This window comes from Carassius carassius, chromosome 21, assembly GCF_963082965.1.
Source record: "Carassius carassius chromosome 21, fCarCar2.1, whole genome shotgun sequence".
In the NCBI taxonomy this organism is placed as follows: Eukaryota; Metazoa; Chordata; class Actinopteri; order Cypriniformes; family Cyprinidae; genus Carassius; species Carassius carassius.
This window is the reverse complement of record NC_081775.1, coordinates 16,445,992-16,468,486: the sequence shown is the minus strand read 5'-3', so window position 1 is coordinate 16,468,486 and position 22,495 is coordinate 16,445,992. Positions and strand designations below refer to the sequence as shown.

Here is a 22,495-nt window from a genome sequence, read left to right as displayed (position 1 = left end):
TTCAAAAAAGTTTTACCATTGTACCATCTGTTGGTAAACCAGCAAAGTGAATTAATGAGGAACAATATTTTCATTAAATGACTGGCTTGACTTATACTTAATGCAGTTGTAATAAAGAAAATTCAGCTTTTAGTAAAATAAAATAGTTATTATTACAAAATAAATATGTATATACATACCAAACATTTTTCCATTGACACAAAAATGTTGCTATTTATTTGTAGTGGAAATGTTGACAGGCAGGTAGAAATCTGAACTACTGGCTGGTTGGGCTTTGTGAACTTGTGAAAGACTTGCAAAAAAACAAATAAACACACAGAATAAGAACAAAACCCTTCCAGTCAAGGTCACAGAGCCACAGAAGCCACAGTGACGACAGCCACATATTAGAGAAAACACACATCAGTAATTAGCAGTCGGGCAAATCATTCAGATTCAATAGCAGGCCTAGTATGCATCTGTCTAGACACAAACAGCAAGAAACCAGTGTGTATGGGAGAAAGGTTACTCTCGCTAGGGTGTTGTAATAGTAGAGTTAATGATAACACTGATCTAAACTCCCACAACAGGAAGACATTTTGTTCAGCCAGACAGCCCGACCTACATTAACCTAACCTGAGGACACTTGAAGAATCCAATCAACTTAATACGCACAAGGCATCGGGTAGCTCACTCATTAAAACTGGCGGGAAGAGGAAGGATTTAAGAAGTACTGTAGGTGGTGAATCTGAAAGAAAATTGTGTAAATGATGATCTGATGGCTTAAAGGGATAGTTCATCCAATTACTAACATTTCAGTCTGTTTCTTGCACAAAACTTTAAACCCAGCATATGAACAGTATGGAACACTGATGTTTTTAAGTAATACATTTATTAGGGCTGTGAATCTTTGGCTAGGCAGCGTATGTAGCCTATGTATTTCCACAATTTTTTTTTTTTTAATGAATTCTCTTCTTTTTTATTACTTTTAATTTGCTGTAAGAAATCAAATACACTGCTCGACAATAATACTTTGTATTCGATAATTTTTTCCTAATTGCAATTTTATGATTGTTTTATATAGGCTACTACATTTATCTATTATTTTAATTTTCTGCACAGAAAATATACTTTATAGTTTCTGTGCTGTAATAAATGATATGTCAATTAGCACTGCATCATTCATAAATTTTATTTATTGTGTTTTTTTTTCTTAATGTTTCATCAGTTAATTCTGCTTTTATTCAGTTTAGCTGCAGATATAGCCTGGCACGTCTATGAGAGTGAGATAACTTCTCTTTCAGTGTGTAAACTTCTTTATCTCATTTATAAAGAATAAAATGGTATAGTAGCTGTTGTAACTTTTCCTCTCCATCATCGAATGATTCTGAGAGAAAACGTGCTCGATGTCTGTTTCTATAGCAACAAACGCTACTTTCATGCATCTGATTATCAGATAAACCTTGCACTCTTGTTAATGATGTGGTTATTTTAAGTGTTTCCCTCATATTTTCGGTTCATCAGCATTGTTAAAACACATTTATCATTCAAAGGAACTGTGCATATGATTTAGACACTTTCTGCTCCGTCCATGCAATAAATACGCAGCTTTCGACTACTCAGGTAATGTCGTCAGTATGCAGAGAGCCATTAACAAACCACAGAAAAGTAAAACTACTTCACTTTAGTATTATGGTCCATGAGTTCTATAGATCGCAGGTCTGCTGCGTCAGAGAGGAACGGAGCGTGAGCGCAATCCTGTGACAGTCACAGGTGCTAAACAGTGGAGCGTGTGAAGGACAGATTAGAGGCACGATTCACAAACACTCTTCAAGGTCTCCATTAATTTTGCGTGTAGTAATTTAATGTGTATATATTTTGAAAGCACTGAATCACTATAGAAATCGCGATTCATTCGATTCTTAGTGTTTTAAATTGATTACTGTCGGAGATCGGTGATTCACGATTCAAAAATCATGTTTCAAGATTGATGCATATGAATCGTCAAGGTTTGTAATCGATGCATCGAGAAAACGAGTGCTGATCTGACAGTTGTCCAGAAGACAATAGCTGACACCCTTCACAAGGAGGGTAAGCCACAAACATTCATTGCCAAAGAAGCTGGTTGTTCACAGAGTGCTGTATCCAAGCATGTTAACAAAAAGTTGAGTGGAAGGAAAAAGTATGGAAGAAAAAGATGCACAACCAACCAAGAGAACCGCAGCCTTATGAGTAATGTCAAGCAAAATCAAAGTATTTGAGTGAACTTCACAAGGAGTGGACTGAGGCTGGGGTCAAGGCATCAAGAGCCACCACAAACAGACGTGTCAAGGAATTTGGCTACAGTTGTCGTAATCCTCTTGTTAAGCCACTCCTGAACCACAGACGACATCAGATGTGTCTTACCTGGGCTTCCATACCACCTCAGCAGTGCCACAAACTGATCACCTTCATGCCACGCCAAATTGTGACCATAATTAAAGCAAAAGGAGCCCCTACCAAGTATTGAGTGCATGTACAGTAAATGAACATACTTTCCAGAAGGCCAACAATTCACTAAAAATGTTTATATATATTAGGGGTGACCCCGAATAGTCGACGAATCGATGCTTTGATTCGAGTAGCCTGATTCGACTACCAATCTAACAGTTGAATATTTGCGGGGTGTTATTGATTATGCCATTTTGACTATGGGGGAGCTCAAATGATTTCACATAGAACTGCCGGTTTTCTCCAAATAAGTTAATATACAGCCTATTATGATAAAGCTGTAAGAATCTGAAAAGAAAGAAGCTTCAAATTAATATTTTAAAGTGCGTGAATAAATCCAACCACCCCTATAGATTTATGTTTCACTTTCCATAATCCGTGACCGACAGAGGAGCATCTTGGCAGCAGGGATTTTAAACTTTATCAAGACTCAAACAGGCAGAGACTGGATTTTTTCGAACAGGTAGGGTACAAGTGATTTCAAAACATTTCAGCCGGTGTATATATATCATGAATATATTATTTACCTGATATAAGATGCATTTAGTTTTGAGTCAAGCGCTTCATTGTAGTACTACGGTGATATCTCTTCAGCTCACAGCACGAACAGGTCAAACTACAATGAAGAATATTAATAACTATTACTGGGATATTTACCCCATTTACATCTGCAAGGTGTTCGTTACACATTTTCCCTGTGTGTTAAAATCAGTAATTATGTTAATCGAATGTCTGACTTGATTCTTGTTAATGTATTTTGCCCCACCCCCAAACATATGATTCGACTATCAGTTGAATATCGGCAAGATTCAAAAATTCCGATTTGACTATGAAAATCCTTAGTCGGGGACACCCCTTATATATATACAGTATAGACCAAAAGTTTGGACACACCTTCTCATTCAAAGAGTTTTCTTTATTTTCATGAATTGTAGATTCACACTGAAGGCATCAAAACTATGAATTAACGCATGTGGAATTATATATGGAATTATATACATAACAAAAAAGTGTGAAACAACTGAAAATATGTCATATTGTAGGTTCTTCAAAGTAGCCACCTTTTGCTTTGATTACTGCTTTGCACACTCTTGGCATTCTCTTGATGAGCTTCAAGAGGTAGTCACCTGAAATGGTCTTCCAACAGTCTTGAAGGAGTTCCCCGAGAGATGCTTAGCACTTGTTGGCCCTTTTTCCTTCTGTCTGCGGTTCAGCTCACCCCTAAACCATCTCGATTGGGTTCAGGTCCGGTGACTGTGGAGGCCAGGTCATCTGGCGCAGCACCCCATCACTCTCCTTCTTGGTCAAATAGCCCTTGATGCCTTCAGTGTGACTACAATTTTCATAGTCATGAAAATAAAGAAAACTCTTTGAATGAGAAGGTGTGTCCAAACTTTTGGTCTGTACTGTATATATATGGAAAAGAGCAGCTTGGGCATTCTGTAAAATTATGAAAAATTTCATAAGACATCAGGGTGAACAGATAATGACAAAACATAAATTTTTGGGTGCACTGTTCCTTTAAATCAAGCTCATGCCAGATCACTATTGGCTGAATCCCGTGTGCCCACAGCAGACTGAAGCTACATGCCTTGAGCATCAGTGATTGCGTTTCTGTGTGCATGTACACGTATGCTTGCAATAATAAATTGTGGAATGTCCCGTGTAATTACTGCGTCTCTGGAGAGAGAGAGACGCAGGCAGGCACACTGCAGCTGTCCTGCCTCAGGGGTCTCCCTAGGAACGCAGCTCAACTCTGATCCCCTCTGCAGCTGCTGGGTGTATACGGGGCACAGGGGAGGGCACAACGGCACACATGCACATAATTTCAATTATGAAAAACCTGTAACCATGCATGCACAAGCTTATATCATTTACAGGCTAATATCCCAATACGTGCCTTTTAAAACAAGTAAGTTAAGCCATGTTGGACACATGGTGACATGATACGTGCACATTGAGATATAAAGATACGTCAGCCTTACACAGACTTCCTTATACAGCAGATGGCAGGACTACAGAGGCTCCATTCAAACCAGATAAATACCTCTGGACATTTATCACCAGTGATGCAATATTTATTAATACACCAAAGGTGCAACCCTTAAATGTTGTAACACTTGCCGTGGGTCACATTGCCCTGGGAACAGACCATTCCAGAAGTCTCTGTGAGTTTAATTACTGTACAATTAAAGTTATTTGGTTAATGTTGATTGTGCTTTCTGGTAGCTTTCATGTAGTGAAATGGTTATTGGGTTAAATAACATTAAACCCAATAACCATTTCACTACATGAAAACTAACATGCCCAAATCTTAACATGCTCAAATCACCATATAAGGACTTTCTGCACCTGTACAGATGCAAACACATTCTCATAAAGATGAGTTCTCATCTAAGAGCGAAATCTTTTAGTAAAACCAGGGGTGCCATTCGAAAAAAATCGAAAAAGTGTTTAATGTCAATGTTTCATATTGTTCAGATTCAAATAAAATGCTTTTCAGCTGAAACGGGAGTCATCTGATCTCTTATCAAGCAGCCCATGTTTGGATTCATGTGGTTTTGTCCTGGCTGCAGGCACACAATGCACATCCAGATTTCTGATATGCCTTTTATCAATTGCTCTCTTCCTGGATGGTCGTCCGTGTGAACTTTGTGACCGGGCTTTGAGAGTAGCTGTGATACAATGCGTTCTGTGTGCCTGACCGACAGATGGTACTCGCACTCACACGCGCAATACACACACACACACACACACACACACACGAGTCCTCACATGAAACAGCATACCACAATGCTTAGCCCTCACGCTTTTGCCTGTGCTCGCATGAAGTACACTGCACACATGACACACCAAGAAGTGAGAGGTGCTATTCTCTCCTGATTGGCATGCTTAATCTACGCGGAATCCATCCCAAATACTGTTCAAACATCTGAAAAACTCCTACGCAGGTTTGTGAAGTACTATATTGTGTAATGGAATGCAGGCTGTACTGAAGGCGTATTAACTAAAACCTGTGCCTTAAATTTGACCTGCTAGTATTTTTCTAAATGCACCATAGTGTTATAATTCATTTGAAAGGGATAGTTCAACAAAATCGTTCCAAACCCGTAAGACCTTCGTTCGTCTTCGGAACACAAATTAGGATATTTTTAGTACTGTCATGAACATGCATCATAGACTGACATGGAAGAGAAGAAATTTTTGAATAAAGTCATTATTTTTGTTTTCTTTTAACACAAAAACTATTCTCGTAGCATCATAAAATTGTGGTTGAATCACTGATGTCACATGGATTATTTTAACAATGTCCTTACTACCTTTCTGGGCCTTGAATGTGTCAGTTGTGTTGCTCTCTATGCAGGGTCACAAAGTTCTCGGATTTCATCAGAAATGTCTTAATTTGTGTTCCAAAGATGAACACGGGTCTTACGGATTTGGAATGACATGAGGGTAAGTAATTAATGACTGAATTTTCAGAGTTAACTATCCCTTTAAATATAAACAAAATAGTCTAAATGTAAACAAGTTATAGTTTCAGCTGCAACTCGGAAAACCGTGAAATTCTGACAATTAAAAAAAAAAAAAAGTGGTGCGTGCCTGTGCAAAACTACCACAATAAGGTACTGTAGGTGGTTTCCAGGACCATCTCTATGCCGTTACTAAGGTGTTCTGGGCAAATATTTTTTTTTTTCTTTTTTTTTTTGTTGTCCAGGTTCAGTCAAGAGATCCCATTCCCAGTTCTCAGTGATATTCTGATCTCTAAGTATGGCTCAGAACCCTCAATCAAAGTAAGTCTACAGGAAGTTTCCACCCATTTACTGCATGCCAGGTGAAAATTATAAGTCTGATGGCTTTACAAAAGTAAACAGCACACGTCTCTCCAACAAGCCACACACTCAGAGACATAATTCATGTCTGTAGATGAGTCATGACGAGTTGCCTTTGATACTCAGGGTTTGGGGTTTGTTTAAATCCCTAACCCTTACTGTGAGCAATATTAATGGCCATGCTTGCCTTTGCAAGCACCACTAATTATGAAATATCCAGTGATTCATTTCTTATGTGAGAACAACGCCCAGTCATGACCCACACAGACTGAGTGGCGCCGACCACACCTTTCAACTTTATTGTGACCTTAAAGCAATTTTCATGCAGCGCTAATAATTATGCACAGCTAATAAGGATTCGCGTCTATCTTAAAACATGAAAATTATGTGTCGGCAGCAATTCACAAAAGGAAAATCGAATGCTAAATGGCGATGGTGCTTCAGAATGGTAAAAAAATGGCTAGGAGAATTAAATCTGTCTGAAAGAAAAGATGACCTTCGGAGCCTGGGAGCAGCAGCGGAGAAAAGAAGCCAGAGAGCGGGTGGGACGGAGGGAGGGAGGGGCACTTGGTAGTAATAACCTGATTTATTTTTAGAGGGCCTTTTGTTTTTCCTGGAAGGTTTTGATGAAAACCTCCCATTGGGCCTCAGTTTGAAACTAACTGTGGTAGTCTGCGACTTACTGTGGTCACCATTTCATATTATCTTACATCTTTCATGCTGCCAAATAGTGCTTCATTTCAAAAGAACGTTGTGTTAGGTCACTGCTGGCCTGCCAAATTTTGCTCCCAAACAGAAGCTGGCCTCCTCTGAATTGACTAAGAATCACAAAGTGGCCTAATTGGCTGCCGGGACAGTAATTGAATCAGGAGGCAAATACCACAGAGGTTAGCGTTTGGCCCGAAACCCCTGTAAGTTTTAAGAAGAAAACTCACCACATAATCTGAGAGAAATCAGATAGCTTCTCTCGTGCTCGTCTGATACAGCCAAGCAAGAGGACGTTTCAGGGAATTCAAGTAGACATGATATTTTCGAAACCTCTCTATCTTAAATAGAATGATGAGATTACTTACAAATAAATGCAAGCAACTTATTCAGCAGGGTAAAAGAGTAAATGTCAGTGGTATTGGTGTTACATTATACAAACTACAATGAGAGCGACATAAAATGATAAGACTGATGGATTGGTGTGGTTCTTCAGCTGTGAACATAAGAGGTGTTGGTGGAGACATGATGAGACAAATGAGTTCAGCCTGCCTCTAGTCAATATTTGAAAAGGTGTGGAGAGGAAACAGCAAAAGAAATGAAGGGATTAAAAACATTTTTCCTGTGCAACGTAATGAAAAATAATGATTGTTTTTTCAAAGAGTTCTTCTGAACGCTCCGCCCCCAAACTCCTAAAAATGGTTACACATCTCTGTATAGAATAAACCATTTTAACATTGAAAAGATTACAAAGAAAGGGATCAGTCTTCAACAACTATGAACTACTAAGACACTAACAGGCAATAACATGACTGCGCTGAAGACATAAAACAGATGTTTTAGTTTCCTGACTGTCTCAACCAAGAATTCAATGTAATTGATGAGACCACAAAATAGTAGACAGTCTCGATAGATGTATAAGCAGTAGTGACGGTGTGGTGTGGAAATAAATGTACGAGTGTTGGTTACCTCAGCATCCTGGGCCTGTAGGTTATAAGTGGTCTGAAGGAGTCTCAGCGTGGACAGACTTAGCATTGGTTCCTCAAGAAGAAACTCCAAAAGAAGAACCAGCTGCTCTGGACTCAACTGAAACAGAAACACAAAATGGTTTTGAATAATTTCATGTAGTAAATAACATACACAGTGGGGTCCAGAATAGAATATACTGTACATATATTATACGAGCAGAGTGAAGATATTTATAATTTTATAAAAGTTTTCTACTTCAAATAAATGTCGTTTGGAACTTTCTATTCATCAAAGAATCCTGAAATAAATGTTCACAAGTTTCCAAAAAAAGGTGTTTTCAGAAATGATAATAAAAAGGTATGTTTCTTGAGCACCATGTGACAGTGAGAACTGGAATAATGCCTGCTGAATTCAGCGTGCCATCACAGGAATACATTTACTTTTTAAGTATATTAAAAAAGAAAACCGTCATTTAAAATTGTAATAATATCTGTTCAATTAAATAAATGCCATCTCGGTAAGAATAACTGAATTTCCTTCAAAAACATAAAAAAAAACAAAAAAAAAACTAGTATAGTATAGTATATTTATTTTTGTATTAAAAAAATATATTTTAACATTGCAAATTACAGTATCAAAAAAAAAAAAAATTAGGCATTTAGAAAGTCAAAATGTATTTTATTAGTGACCTAGAAATAGTCTATCATTTATTTATTTATTATTTTTAATTTAGCATCCCAGATGTTCAATGTGTTTTTTTTAAGATCATAATTTAATTAAGCAATATGACAGACAAAAGCTCATATAAACCAAACCACAAATTTATTTACAGGCTTCAAATACCATCCATGAAGCATGATGGCATTTTCAGAAGGTTGAATAAGACATCAATGCTGTCTTTGAAGACTATCAGAGAGCCGAGCAGGAAAAGAGAAGCTCAAGCAATAGCGCGGAGTGGGAAGAGCATTCCAGCGAGGTAGAACGAGAGCGAGAGGAAATAACATATTGTGCATATTAAACCTCCCGCCCTTGAAAGAGCTTCTCTGATAATCTTCAGAATAAGAGGAAAATCACATTTTTTCTCTTCTCCAAAAAGCAAAGCCTGCATAATGGTTTCTAGAGTATAGACAGCTAATGGAGGGAAGGAATGCTTTGGGATTTGAGCAATGGAAAGATACTTTAAAGTCCCATCTTGCAGTATGGAAATCAGGCCTAAACCAGTTATTGCATGAAATCACTATATTTACAGGGGATTATGTTTCTTTTTTTATTCCTAGCCTGCTTACTCTTGTTTTAAGACATGTTTCAGTCACTAAAATGTAACTTGCAAGAAACTGTACAAAGAAACAAGCCACAACAGTCTCGGACAGGTAGAAATGTGCCGTACATTGCCGTGAGATTATCAAAAAATTGTGCTACCCATTGAAAGCAATGAAAGAAATTATGAGTCATCTTCATAACACATGCCGACAAACGTTTATATAGACACAACGTGAGTCACAGCAAAATAATCAAGAATATCGCTGACCTGAAAGCATGCTTATATTATTGGCTGGTGTGTGTAAGAAGGAAGACAGGAGGAAATTCTGTCCTGCTGCTATTATCTCAAGTCAAAAATCTGGTTCAAATTTATTAAAAAAAGAAAAATTGCAGCTGTGGTTGCCAGAAATTCACTGGAAAATAGTGATAATGTTCAGATGTTACAGGATCCATGCCTGCATATTTTATACTTCAGAATGATACATATCATTACAGATATCATATTAACTAATATCATATTAACAAAACAATATTTTACTAAACAACGAAAATATATCTAAAATATTTCCTAATATATTCAGCATATATACATTATTTTCTATAATAAAATAAGGTTTATACCGTTAAATAAGATTATTGATTATATCAAATACAGCCTATACAAATCTAAAACACATTTTCTACAATATTTTGTAGAAAAAATAAATAAATCTAATATAATTTTTCACTACAAGAAGGTAAAGTAACTTAGTTAACCGATGAGCAGGTTTTTACTGTAGCATTTCTGCAGAGAGAGACTGATGTGGCTGGAGATGGAGAAAGAAACAGGAAAAAGGAAATGGTGGAGTGAGCGAGCGAGGGACACGTAGACAGAAAGCTAGAGAGAGCAGGCAGAACGAGTGATGAGGTAGGAGATGGGTGGTGGCAGGCCTGCTATTATTACTCCATTATCACATCAGGATCTGTAGAGCAGTGATGCACAGTCTCCTCCCTCCTGTGCCACTTCCCTTTCTCTGTCCGGCCGAACCCGCACACACACACACACACCCCGCTGCGTAGCCTGGGACATCTCTCATTCACAGCCCCTGCTGTATTAAATTAGATACACCTTAATATGGTGAATGAAGTAAGCAAAAATCATTATCATCAGTATTTTCAAATCACTACTATGGATGCAACTTTATCATCGACTTGATCCGTTGAAATATCCTTCCCTAAAATGGTTAGGAAATGTAATGCTGCACCCCGCCTAACCAAAATAAGAACTATATTTGTCTACATTACTGAAAGAGGGAACTATTTCACTCTTGACTGCTCTGTGGCCTCAAAAGAACCAGAACCCGGGACAAAATAACTGTGTCAAATGAAAGCAAAATGACAATAATTTGACCATGAGAAACCCAATAAAGTCAACCCGCTTTGAAGAATAAGTGGCAAGGGTCAACTGTTATCCTGCTCAAATCCGCTGTGAAGAATTAATGTGGTGGAAAGCAAAGACGTCTCACTTTTGGATGATTTCAGCCTCCGCTCTGTCATTAAGAGCCATTGAAGGGCCCACCCAAGATCATCGGATCCGCCGCCTTTGAAAGACGAGAGGAATTTAAAGTCATAAAAGATATAGGGGAGACGAAAGCCCTCCTCCACACTCAATTTGCTTCAGGGAATAGCAATTGTCTCGGGATGGCAATAAAAACTTTTCCACACAGGGAACAAACAGTTCCGCAGTGCCCAAGTCCACTTGTCTTGTCAAAAACAGGGCTGAAAAGAAAGCGAGGTGATCAGCTATCCAGGGGAAACACCCTTTCACAATACATCACTCTGGAAAACGCTAAACGGGGTTTTCTGTCACTTGGTTGAAGCCAAGGATTTTGGTGTCAAGAAGGTTTTTGGGTCTTTTTTTTGTCCTATTAATTAGATAACTCTAAAATACATTGAAAAAATGCATGCATACAATGACTCAAATGCAGCTTTTCTGCTAGCAAGATTTTAACTAATTTTGAAAAACCACTAAAACAAAAGAAGTCATGTGACTACCATTCAGAAGCATTAAACAGGAAATGATAACATGATTTATCCTCATGACTGTGTGTCAGAAAATCTTAAAATATCACATTATATTTTCAGACAATATATTGACAGTGTATTCCCAAATTAGACGAAGCAAGATTAGTTTATTAAAATATCATGTGGTGGAACGCCCCAAAATGTAATGATATTTCTGAACTAGGTATTATTTTTTCATATGTACACATTCATATGTATTCCAGATGTAAGGATTTTTATTTTATTTTTCAGTTTCACTGGCTGGGAATACTGCATGACATTTGGAGTCATTAAACTTACGTTTTGGATTCAAGACCATTGAACAAATAATAGATTTCTAAGAACTTGATGTTAAAAAAACATTGTAAAATATTTTCACCATAAATCATCTTATATGTCATTGACATCAGAAAGCAAAGGTGAACACATCACTTCAAGAACAAATACACACAGATGGAACAAAACAAAGTGGACGTTTGCTGAGATCACAAGCTAGAAACACTTGTGTGATAATGTCAACAAGGCTTTCATCACTTGCACAAGGCCTAATTATCTTCCAACCCTGAATTCATTATTTTTTCATTAGGGCCAAATCAAACAGAAAACCCCAAAATTCATCATTTGCCATTAACACACTTGCCTCTGTGAGCCGTGTGGATGTCCTGTCCACTGTAAGACTCCTCCAAGAGCACAGCTGCACACATGCAGTCACTCTGGGCAGACTGCGTGTTTGGTTTTCCACTGCTTTTTTCATTTCTCTCCACATAAAAGACTCTTTTCATGCAGTGTCCATTAAAGCCATGGAAAAGTTAGCAGCACGCAAATAAACAGAGCGAGGAGCTTTAATGAAAAATGATGTACTTTTAAATCAGGAAAGCTTTCCTTTGCCTTAATTCATCTCAATCGCCTCCGTTTTAGTCATCGGTGCAGCATCCCACCACTTTTAACAAAGTAATCTTAATAAAATACTTGATCGTCTCCAAAAACCCTTTCAACGGAACTCAAAAAAGACACGATTCAGACTCTCTCTAAATTTGCAGAGAGGACAAACAGATTTTATTACTTCCCTGACCCTGTGTAAAGAGGGAGGAAAAGCAAAGAGCAAGAGGATGATGTGGTGGGTAAAGTACAGTGACTCATAGGTGCTGAGATTATGTTTCTGTTTGTGGAAAGTGAAAGAAGGCTCACACACACAGACACACCCTGCCACCGTTATTCCTACACAAGCTGCAGGCAAACCAATGCTTGCATCTACTGGGATAGTTCAGCCAAAACTTAAAGTTCTGTCATTGTTTACTCACCCCCATGTTACTCCAAACCTGTATGACTTTCTTTTGTGGAACACAAAAGGTGGATTTTTAAAGAATAACTCTTTCAATATAATTAGAGTTAATGGAGACTTAGACTGTCAAGCTCTAAAATAACCAAAAGCACCATAAAGTAACATAAAAGAGGTCCATACAACTCATGCTCCATATTTCATGTCTTCTGACGCTATACATTAACGTCTATTGTGTGTATTGTATGTGCCTTTAGGTTTTTTCAGGCTTGAAAGCTTCAGTACAGTTCATTGTAATTGTATGGAAAAATACAAGCAGCAAGTGCAAGTGTAATATTTCATATTTCTCCTAGTTTTGTTTCACAGAATTGTACAAGTTTGTAACAACATAAGGGTAAGTAATTAAAGTCAGATTTTTCATGTATGAGTGAACTATTTCTTTAGGTGCTTTTGCAAGCACCTACAGTGCCATAAAACAGAAGCAAAAAAGAGAAAAAGTACTTTATTTGTATGAAGGAATTCAGTTAAAACAGGGACTGCAAAAGGGCAGTGTGTGATATTTTGTACGGGGGAAATTCCCTTCAATTAGACAATGTTCTGACATAAAGTTTTACGTTCATTGAAACTGAGTGAGTAGTTTTGGAGTAAAATCACATAGGAAACCAGTGACATGTTCCACAAACACAGGAAAAAGGCCAAATGTTCTTTCACCTTTCATTCACTCAGTGTGTGTCTGTGTTTCAAGCGTGTCTGGAATATGAATCTAAAATAACATTCTAAAAATACATTCTGTAAGTCAGGTTTTTCCCTGACACAAATTAAGGCATAAAAACAAAGATGACAATCAACGTGAACCTTAGATAAAAACTTAGGGAAAATATTGTTTAGGTGCCTTAAAGGTCAACTTTTGGTTTCAGTTTTTCTTTGCAGTTTACTTGTCTTGTCTCAAGAGACAAATGGACCTTTAAAAGTACAAATATTCCATGTATTTTCTCAAATAAAATTAGTTTATGAAATGGCTTGCATAATACAGAAAAATACAGTGTGAAAAAGCGCACACTGCTGTCACTGATTGACATTTTGTTTTACAAAAACATTAGCAATTTGACAAAATGCTAGAGAAAGTGCTTTTTCCAAATAAATGTTTAAATGACATTCAAATTGACATTCCACTAGTTGCATAGCATTAGCAACTTTTTTTAAACATAGAATGGGATTATTTACTTGTCTTTCCATGATGAACAATGAAGTGCTCAAATGTCTCTCCAGGTGTCCATTTTAAGACATTTAAATGGTTTGATAACAGTTCATGTGTCATACTTGACCGTTTTAAAAGTATGCTCACCAGGGCAGCATGTATTTAATCAAAAAGATACAACTGAAAAATTATACAGTAAAATCAGTGAAATACAATTATAATTAAATTAACCGTTTTCTATTTCAATGTATTTTATTCAATATAGGAATTTATTCCTGTGTTCTTTACTGTCACTTTTAAAGTCTATGGTAAATCTTGTGTATCTAACTGTTATCACTACAAAAGACATGATTTATGGCTTTAATATTTTTTTAAATAAGTAATGGGATAATAAATGTATGTTTTTTGTGAAAAGTGCTCACTCTGCTTCCCTCTGAAGCTCCAGTATCCTGCCATTGTTAATGCAACAGTAGGAATATTAAATTAGGAATCTAAAACTGCAAGCATTCACATCATATTAGGTGATGTCTTCTACTCACTCCGACTTCATTGGAAATAAACTTCAATTACAAGTACCATATCTAAGAGATTACTGTTAATATGTTGTGCCACTAAGTACCGAGAGGCTTCTTCACCAAGCTTAAAAAGTGTTGAAATGAGGCCAGAAATGTTGAAGGACACAAGTGAATTGAAGGACAAAGCAATGCAAAGCATTTGGTATAAATGTACAGTTAAATTGATACATAAATGCAGATTTCTCAAAGCAGAGTTTCGCTTTCATCTGCCGCAAAACCTTGGAAACAAAGATGCTCTCCCCCTTTGGAACCTCAAGCGTTGGTTCCCCTTGAACCTTTGCCCCGTGGAGGGTCTCGTGTGGAAGAATGCACACCATTCACTCCCCGTTATTCTTGCACAAGAGTCTGTGCCTAAGTGGCATTATTAAAACACAGAGTGTGATTTCTGTGGCAGTTTTACTGCTTCTGGGCTATTTATGCTGTCTGACCACAGCCTTGTAAAAAAACACTCTGGCATTGACAGATGGCATAACACCCGGCCTGGGGTACTTGGGTTACACTTGTGTCTTTCTCTCCATTATTGTCTTTATCAGGGCTTTTTTGTCCCTCCGGTAAACTTTGCCTCAGGGTAGACGTCCAAAACAGTCAAAGCTCTTTGTCTTTGAACCTGGCAGATCTCAGGGTATCTACGCTGTTGGAGGATGATAAATGATGACATGGGACACATGGCGGTAAACACACATCGGCTCTGTAGTTCAGGTGATATAAGTCTCTCAGTTTCAGTGGCATCGGGGTTCACTCATCACCACGGGGAAGGCAAGACTTCTGTGAATTATAGATCATATGAGGGCGGGTCGGTCTGCCCTTTATGAAAGCAGCACTGACTGTGATTGTGTGTCAACAGCACCCAAACCCAATACACTTGAAAAAAACCTTGCCTTAATTAGTATTTTGCCTTGTTTTCCAGTATAAATATCAAGAACAAGATAAATTAGATATTTTCATTGTTTTATTAATATAACTACCTTAGTAAAAAAGAAAAATATTTAAAATACATTTATTTCATACTAAGTATAGTTCAAATCTATTAACATATTTACTGACATATCGCTCAAGACTTAATTATATGAAAATTATACTTAAACTTTACTTGGAGTACTACTTGTACACAATAAACATTCCTTAATATTAAGCCTAAAATGTGTTTTAATGTCACTATTGATGAGGATTATATGATCTTTGTATAATAACGATCTTTGAGATATTTAAAGTGTAAGTTACCTAAACCATACTTGTAGTTGTTCCGAAATGCGATAATTGACCCCATTTGAAAAAAAAATTTTTTTAAAAATGTTTCCACCAAAATCAGTATTGTTTTTGGTTGATATTGAAAAGTAAATTTTTTATTTTACGCAAAATGCGATATTCGCAGAGTTATTAAGTCATGTTTTCTCTCTTTTTTTCCAAACCGCGACAAACGTCAGTCTAACTTATTTGCATAATGCTATATAACCGCTCAACCAATCACAGCGCACCATTCCACGCACTCTAGATGATAATGACGGTGCTTTAAATACACTCTGCATCTTAGTTTTACTCCTCTACTTTGTACTTTGTGATCAACAAACAAGGGCTACATGATAAATCGCATGTGATTGTCATCCGCATCTCATCAGTAAAGCCAATTCTGTGATTAATAGTACAGGTAAATCTCCATCACGTGCTTTCAAATGGAGCAAAATTTAATACACAGAGCCCTAGATCACTGACAAGCCATGCTATATCGTGTTCATTAGATGAATCGCATTCGATTATGAACACTATATTGCGTAGCTTGTCAGTGTTAGTGTTTTTATTAATGCCATTTATGTTTTTGTTAATACAGAATATAGCACTAGTCAACTAAATGAAAGTAACATGGCAAAGATGAATGCACTTCCGGAAGCTGAATGTAAGGGAAATGTAATTTAGGAATTTCTGTGGTCTAATGTGATGTTGTTCATGTTCTTGTTCATGATTAAATGTAATTTTATTGCTGTAATTAATTTATAGCATTAATAAGATGACCCGTTGAATTCATGTTGGAAGCGATGACTGATTAATGAATTTTTAGTCCAGTGCCTGTATATAAGATTAGTATTGACCAAGTTCAGAGGCTGTCATATGTGGATGAACTTAACTATGTTGTATATTTTCATCAGTTTCAATATGAAAAATACATTTCATATTGATTCAATGGATTTATTGAGAAAAAAAAGTATCATAGATTTACTGCATTTTGGGAAAAAAAATGTTGTATAATAAATCTTTGAAAATCAAAACCTGGATTAGAATTTTTTATTTTATTATAACCTAAAGATGCTATGTGAAAGTTTGAAACAGAAAATAGTGGTTTTCATCTATCCACTTTCTTGCTAAAGAAAACACATTTTTACTCAAATTAATCAAAATGTTTTTTGTTGTTGTTGTTTTTAATGCCTTTAGGAACTAAACTCTTCATACAGCATATATGTAAATGTAATGATAGGTAAAAATTGATAGCCTGAATGCACTGTAAGTCGCTTTGGATAAAAGCGTCTGCTAAATGCATAAAAAAACAAAATGTGCAGTATGTATTTGTGGTATATTTAGCATGAAATAAATGTATTTCAAATACATTTTAGTATATTTATTTTTCACTCAGTTTAAATTTCTGAGTTACACTTAAAAACAAATACTGATCCAAACTATTTTTATCCATATTTTTTTTAGGTATTTAAACACATTTTTTGTTCTTCCTGAAAATAGTATCTTTGCTTGTAAATCAGTCTTGTTTTGGTACTGGAAAAAAAGAGAAATATTTGTAGCAATCTAAGCTTCAGACACCGTTTTCCAGGATTTTGTCTTTTTTATTGGGTAGATATAGTAAAAAAAAAAATCATATACATAAATGCAGGAATGAGATTTCTGTTTGTATCTAGAGCATGTGGTAACCACGTCATCACGGCTTCAACAGAAACTTCAATGTTGGTAAAGGACATCGAAAAAAAAAAAAAAAAAAAAACCATTTTAGAAGCTAGAATCTTCCTGCCCTTGTTCAACAGGCGGCTAAAGGTGATACACTGACATGTGCTCCATCTCTAGTCTCAGATTATGCCCTCTGTGAGCCGGACCCTCAGAATACAGGAGAGTACGGACAGATCCATACCTGTGCATAATCAAGTAGACTGCAACAGACAGCAAGTCGATGAGACATCACTTAGTGAAATAGATACGTCTGTTTTAGCAACATTAGCTCATGTGTACCAAAAAGATCTTAACATGAGACATGTTGGTGTTAATAGAGGGCAATATGTTGCAGAGATTGAAAAAGCAGACATAAAGACATGAAGTGTGTAATTTCGCTACCAACAGAGGCACCAAAGTCTGTTCGCCCCACACATTAAATGTATTGACCTTTTACATCTTTCACCAGCTCATAAAATCCCTCTTAGTGCCCCTTTACAGTAACACCTCCATCCCTATGGACCTATAGAGCTCAATGTATGTTGGCGCAGTATAATCATGAGTCCTCCTCCCTCCCTCTTGTGTCCAGCAGCTGAGAAAACAAACATGCTATAGATGTACTGCCTCTAGATACCATGCACTTGAAAGGTCTATTATGTTTGACTACAGCTGTCCTAACAAGAAAGGTTACGTTAACCTTGCCCTTCTAATACAGAGAATACCCAGCAGCTCTCTTGATGGGTAATGTGATACAATTGTCAATGGGATGTGTTAGTGATTCTGACACCTCAAACAAAGTGTCACTACTTGTGCATCCTCACCTACTGTTGTGTCTAGTTTGAACACTTTGCCTTCAACTTTAATTTAGTTATCAACCACACATTAGCATTCACTAAGCCCAGAGGTCTAAGCAATGAAATTAATTACAGTTCAATTGGTTATTAAAAGTTAACACTTTAGGTGTTATGAGCTAAAAATGAACAATATTTTACAGCATTTATTAATCTTGGCAAATTTTTACATCTAATAATAAAATGTTAATATTTTAAGTAAACAGTAACATTAATGAATTACAAACAATGTGGTTACTGTTAATTAAAACGTCAGAAATACCATTAAATACATTTTACCATTAAATACATTTGTCTGACCAGTGGTAGACAGAGGGAAGGTTCAAACGCTGAAAACATTTTAAAACCTGGTGCTATTTTTCTTAACATGACCCTTTTTGATTTAGCCTAATATAATCAGATTGTTTTAGTCATCATGAATTATATTAGTGACTTGAATAAGACTATTTAATTTAGATTTCACCACATTAGACTATCTGACAAAACATTTTTTACAGTGTGGGAGGTTGAAAGACAGAGAGAAAGGAGGAAATCAGGGAAATGTCCTCAACCCACTCTGTACCACAGCCACATAAAGGACAGCTTTGACGAGGAGAACAAAAGGTCTACTTGTGTGCATAATATCTGCAAATTGGGTGACAAAAACAAACAGCTGTGGGTGAAATGCTGAGAAGAAAAGTGGGGTCACTGCAAGGAAGGGGGCACGTGTTCAAAGCCTAGAGAAACAGGCCTGTGTCCTTGCAGGTGCTCAGCGAACACACAGACACAACAACGTCTTCTATACGGTGACTGATTGGTAAACAACGGGAGGTGCAACAGGGAAGATCAAAGCAATAGATCTATTGTTAATAAAAGCACCTGTTGAAAGACACTTTGATGATACCTGTTTGAGAGGGCATCAAAGCATGTGCTCCAAGCAGCTCCTGATACCACAATCCAAATCAGACAGTGGCTTTGAAAAACAACGACTCAACTGGCATGCGTTTTGTGGTCTAGACCAAAGGAATTTCTGGATTTGTTGTCCAGAAGTCATCGCAGGGTTACCTATGAGTGACCCCTCAAAATGGCTCAAGATGCCATTTGAGGATCCAGCTTTATTTCACTAGCTACCATCTCATAGGTCACCCTGTCAGACAGACTCACTCCACATAAGCTCCTTGTTCATACTGAGTTACAATTTAATCAAAATCAAAAGAGAAATCTGATTAGACCCCTGGAATATGCCATTATACTGTATGAGCTCGCCAAGGGCTGAGAGACCATTTGGTGTTCTGACTGTATATCTGCATGTTTGAGAAGTATCTTTCTGTATGTTTATAACTTAGAACCTATGATGTTTTGCATCTGTCTTTTAGCAGTAAATGTATAGACTAGAAAAAAAACAAGAGGAAGATGGAAATTATTTACAGACAGATGACATCACTATAACTAAATATAAATCTACAGATGGCATGCCATATTTGGTAATTTCTCCTTTTTATCAGATGATATAGTGTGTATACTGAAAATACTCGTGTATACTCGGGCAGACGTTTCCCTGTGTCAACTGAATTTCCTCCATATGAGCCCAAGCGGATTTACGAGATGGGGAAGAGGAAAACAAACCTCACAAATAAATGAAAATGTTAGTGAGATAGCATCGGTTCCTGCTAAAAGCCTGCTAGGGTTCATCTCCCCACATGCTGGCATAGTAGCTGCCACCTGGCGAGACTCTGGCACGATGTGTTATGAAAATGAAATGCTAATGTGTCTGCAGGGCTGGACAGGGGTCTGGTGACTGGCTGCAGATGGGGCTGCTGCTTACAGCCCCCTGCCGACCTTCAGATTAGACCTCGGAGCTCACGGGGGTCAGTAGATAGTCTAAGCCCAGATATCTTTCTCAGTATCCGATGTTCCTTTCACGCATCACTGGAGCTTTGGAGACAAACAATACATGATAAAAGAAAGGTTGTGTGCAGTGTCAGGGAGTAACTTCTTTAAAGCAGCAATGCTACTACCTTAACTCAGCTGATTTCAAAACAGTAAAAAACTAGTAACTTTTTTCCAACAAATAACAGTGTAGTGTGACAAAATGTGTACTTATGCAGTATTCTATGGATTATTGTATTAGTATTTACTGTTATTAGCGTGTTCACAAAGAAAATTCATACTGTAGCACTTCAAAGAGTTCAAGAGATGGTTTAAGAAAATGAAAAGAAAGAAGAAAAATAAAAGCCACCAGTCTGTGCATGACTTTGGAGAAATTTTGCAATTCTTTCTCAAAACTTTTAGCCAAATACTGATATTCAGTACAACATTTTCAACATAGTTTCTGTTGTTGTGTTTACTGTGTCACAACTGAGCTGTCACACTGATTCAAATTAATTCTACAATTCTAATTGTTTATTCATTAAAAAAAAAACATATTGTTGTTCTTTCAGGTAAAATTTGGCTTATTAAATTATAAATTACATAATTGGATGGTTGCATGCAAAGATATCTCCAGCTCAATATGAGATGGATAATGAGAATTTGTCATAAATAAATTGGTATGAAATGAGAACCCTGGAAAAAAAACTAAAATATCAAATTCAGCCTAAATCTAACCATAAAGCTTTACCGCCTGGCCTAGCTTGACCCTTAACCCTAATCCTACATTTCCATTAAATCCTAGTCTAAAAAAATAGCATATAATTACTCCACCTTGTACAAATGATTCATTGTCATGAAATTGTGTTGTATTGCACTCTTAAGTAGCTGGGCACTGGGACTTATATGTCTAGAGCACTCATGCACACAGATGTGCACATACTCAAAATTACCAATAAAAAGTAAAGATATTCTTTAAAATTGTTTAAAAAATGTTTCACACGCATGAAATCTGACTATAGACGGACCGTTTCATGCAGCATCAGAGGATTGTGGCAGTGGCTCTTTAAGAAGATTAAAGACTCCTGACAAGCAGCACGGGATGAGTCATCCTTACACATGGAGGCTAATACGTGGCAGAGTGTCACACCAGGCGGCTGCTAACAGACCTGCTCTAAACATCTCCACCTGCTTCAACACTCAGATTCAGCTCAGTATCGCAAACAATACACATTAAGTAAAACAAACGCACAGATACTGTATGTCATGACTGATCTTTACCCATAAGACATTCTTTACCCATCGTAAATATACCAAATAAGCAAAATTAAAATGTCTCATATTTGCTTTTTCTCGGAACGGTCAGAGATTTGATACTTACTAAAGTCACTTTCGGAGCTTTCTAGAAATCTCACAATTGGAAACAGTTCTAAAAATCAACCAAATCTCCCTTTGCATTGACGTGTCTGTCTTTGCATCACCTCTTGCGAAATGAAAGGTCAAAAACACTATTCATACCTGCTGTAGATTCTTTTACCTATCTATTTTCTGGTCTCAATCTAGGGTTTCAGGTTATAATAGGCTGCAGGGATTAGAACGACAATGCAAAGGCAGGTGAATGTACAGTAACACACCTATGGACCAGATAAAGCTGGTGGATCAGTGCTTGCTAGTACAACAAGAAGCAACAAATTCCAGCCACCCACACACAAGAAATTAATTTGGATGCAAAACTCTCTATGAAAATCTGGGCTAGCATATGGACATCTTTTAATTTGAGTGTCATATTGCTGAACAGACCCCAACAGAGAATGAAGCAAACACAACAGAAGGATGTAGTGCGATGGTAAGTGCGCTTTAATGTGCTATAGTCATCCTCCCTTTGTGCCCAAGCAGTGATGATTACAGCGAGCCATCCAACACGCAGTCCACTGATTGTGCCAGTCAGACGGGCAGCTATTTCTGCCCACTATTCCTGTCTGTACCATTACTACTCGCTCTCTGGCCCTTCTCAATTGAAGACCCAAATATAGCGCCATCAAATGGATCTGATAAGGGCTCATTTTCCTGGCCCACTGCCAGCGAGCCAGAAAATCACTGAAACCATTCCACAATGGCATCAGTACAATGGCATTTTGATTTGTTGGGAGGGTTTATTCTGTTTATTTTTGATGTTCGGTACAAACATTTTGTGCCGTGGGAAGTCTGTGAAAAACAGATGTTTTTCTTAAAACAGATGCTGAGCACAGATAATATGTGCTCCACATTTAAGATGACGTGGGGAAGCAATTTCTATATATACTGCCATTAAAAAGTTTGGGGTCAGTAAGATTTCCTTTTATATATATATATATATATATATATATATATATATATATATATATATATATATATATATATATATATATATATATATATATAAATAATATTTAAAACAAAACAAATCTAATGAAAGCTGTTTTTTTTTTTTTCTTTCTATTCATCCAAAAATGTATACAAGTATGGCTGCTGAAAATTCAGCTTTGCCAGTACAAGAATAAATA

At 36.9% G+C, this 22,495-nt stretch overlaps 1 protein-coding gene across 2 annotated transcripts in view; it reads right to left on the bottom strand.

Annotated features, from left to right (window-relative positions):
* The window catches only part of aopep (aminopeptidase O (putative)), an 83,261-nt gene that overhangs the window by 11,146 nt on the left and 49,620 nt on the right, over window positions 1–22,495 (bottom strand). For both annotated transcript variants that reach the window (XM_059503517.1, XM_059503518.1), the window contains exon 14: window positions 7,974–8,090. In XM_059503517.1, the coding sequence (XP_059359500.1) occupies window positions 7,974–8,090 (117 nt within the window). The remainder of the gene's footprint in view (window positions 1–7,973; window positions 8,091–22,495) is intronic.